Consider the following 2,500-nt stretch of genomic DNA (forward strand, 5'->3'; position numbering starts at 1 on the left):
CATCAAACAGAACCCACTCGCCCACGGTGAGAGAGGAGGAGGAGGAGGGGGAGGGGAGGAGGTAGGGGAGGGGAGGGGAAGGGGAGGGGAGGGGAGGAGAGGATGGGGGGAGGGAGGGGAGGGAGAAGGGGCGGAGAAGGGAGGAGGAGGGGAGGGGAGGAGGGTGGAGGGGAGGAGGGAGGCAGGGGAGGAGAGGAGGGAGGGGAGGAGGGTGGAGGGGAGGAGGGGTGGGAGGAGGGGAGGAGGGAGTTCATCAAACAGAACCCACTCGCTCACGGTGAGAGGAGGGGATGGGGGGAGGGGGGGGCTAGTAGACAGTGAGTTGGACTGGTGATCATCAGAAGGTGATGAGTTCAGATCCCACCTGGGAGGAACGCCACCACTGTCCTGGAGTCAGACCCTGGGATCTCTAAGTCTCTCCCCCCTCCCCTCCCCCCTCCCCCTCCCCCTCCCTCCCCCTCCCCTCTCCCCCCCCCCTCCCCTCCCCCTCTCCCCCCCCCTCCCCCCCCCTCCCCCCTCCTCCCCCTCTCCCCCCCCCTCCCTCCCCTCCCTCCTCCCCCTCCCCTCCCCCTCTCCCCCTCCCCTCCCCCTCCTCCTCCCCCCCCCCCTCCCCTCCCCCCTCCTCCTCCTCTCCCCCTCCTCCCCCTCTCCCCCTCTCCCCCCCCTGCAGAGAGGTTGGTGTCCCTCCTCCCTGAGTACGTGGTTCCCTACATGATCCACCTGCTGGCCCACGACCCAGACTTCACCAAGCCCCAAGACCACGACCAGCTGAGAGACATCAAGGAGTGAGACTCACACACACACACACACACACACACACTCACACACACACACACACACACACACACACTCACACTCACACACACACACTCACTCACACACACCATCACACACACACACACTCACACACACACACACACTCACACACACACACTCACTCACACACACACACCATCACACACACACACACTCACACACACACACACACTCACACACACTCACTCACACACACCATCACACACACACACACTCACACACACCATCACACACACACACACACACACACACACACACACCATCACACACACACACACACACACACACAAACACACCATCACACACACACACACACACACACACACACAACACACACTCACACACACACTCACACACCATCACAGACCATCACACACATCACAGACCACACACACACACACCATCACACACACAGAGAGACAGACTTTTCGATATAGATATAACAGAATGTAGAGAGACAGGCTTATAGATATAGATATAACAGAATGTAGAGAGACAGACTTATAGATATAACAGAATGTAGAGAGACAGACTTATAGATATAACAGAATGTAGAGACAGGCTTATAGATATAGATATAACAGAATGTAGAGAGACAGACTTATAGATATAACAGAATGTAGAGAGACAGACTTATAGATATAACAGAATGTAGAGAGACAGACTTATCCGCTTGTTAAGTCGTGACGTGTTTCCGGGTCCAACGTTGGCTGAGGCGCTGTCTTCGAAATGGAGAAATATTAATAATAATTAATTATATTTATATAGCGCTTTTCCGAGGCTCAAATACCCTGACAATATGGAGAAAACGGGAAAGTGCTGTGTCCCTTGTTGAATGAATAGATCCGAGTCTAAAAAACGATTAAACTGTCATTCTACCGCTGTAGTTCAGAGGAAATAGTTAAACGTCACTTTTGACGTCAGACTTAACAATTCAATTCAATTCAATTCAAAGATACTTTATTTATCCCCGTGGGGAAATTCGTTTTGCCGCGCCACTCCACTAAAAACCACACATAACAACACAACACAACATAAAGGACAGACAACAACACTGGGCCAGCCATGTACAGTATATAAAAAACAGTGAGATCATGATATAAAAGTGGATTAAAAAGGTGGCTATAGTTATTATATTAAAATACTAAAAAGTGATGATGATGATTAAAATAAATTATAAATACAAATTCAGGAGCCTTGACCCCGACTGCTACTGTAGTTGCCATTGAACAGTCTTAGTGCAGCCGGGATAAAAAAAAAAATATATCGCTCCGTCCGGGAGCGTATCGTAATGAACCGCCCTCTGCGGCGGCTGCTGGTTTGCCCAGCGAGGACATGATGGAGGGGGTGGTTGGGGTTGTCCCTGATGGACAGCAGCTTACAAGCGGATTGATATAGATATAACAGAATGTAGAGAGACAGGCTTATAGATATAGATATAACAGAATGTAGAGACAGACTTATAGATATAGATATAACAGAATGTAGATCCTTTGACTTACTATCACCCTTTGACCTCTGTTCATTGTGTGTGTGTCTGTGTGTGTGTGATGGCGTGATGGTGTGTGTGTGTGTGTGTGTGTGTTTGTGTGATGGTGTGTGTGTGATGGTGTGTGTGTGTGATGGTGTGTGTGTTTGTGTGATGGTGTGTGTGTGATGGTGTGTGTGTGATGGTGTGTGTGTG

At 50.4% G+C, this 2,500-nt stretch overlaps 1 protein-coding gene across 1 annotated transcript in view; it reads left to right on the plus strand.

Moving 5' to 3' along the window:
• Window positions 1–252: 252 nt before the first annotated feature.
• LOC308153182 (sister chromatid cohesion protein PDS5 homolog A-like) overlaps window positions 253–2,500 on the plus strand; it is a 10,799-nt gene continuing 8,551 nt past the window's right edge. The window contains exons 1-2 of the mRNA XM_080526268.1: window positions 253–277; window positions 671–785. Of these exons, the coding sequence (XP_080382394.1) occupies window positions 712–785 (74 nt within the window). The 5' untranslated portion in view covers window positions 253–277; window positions 671–711. The remainder of the gene's footprint in view (window positions 278–670; window positions 786–2,500) is intronic.

Source organism: Nansenia antarctica (assembly GCF_963989245.1).
Source record: "Nansenia antarctica genome assembly, chromosome: 3".
In the NCBI taxonomy this organism is placed as follows: Eukaryota; Metazoa; Chordata; class Actinopteri; order Argentiniformes; family Microstomatidae; genus Nansenia; species Nansenia antarctica.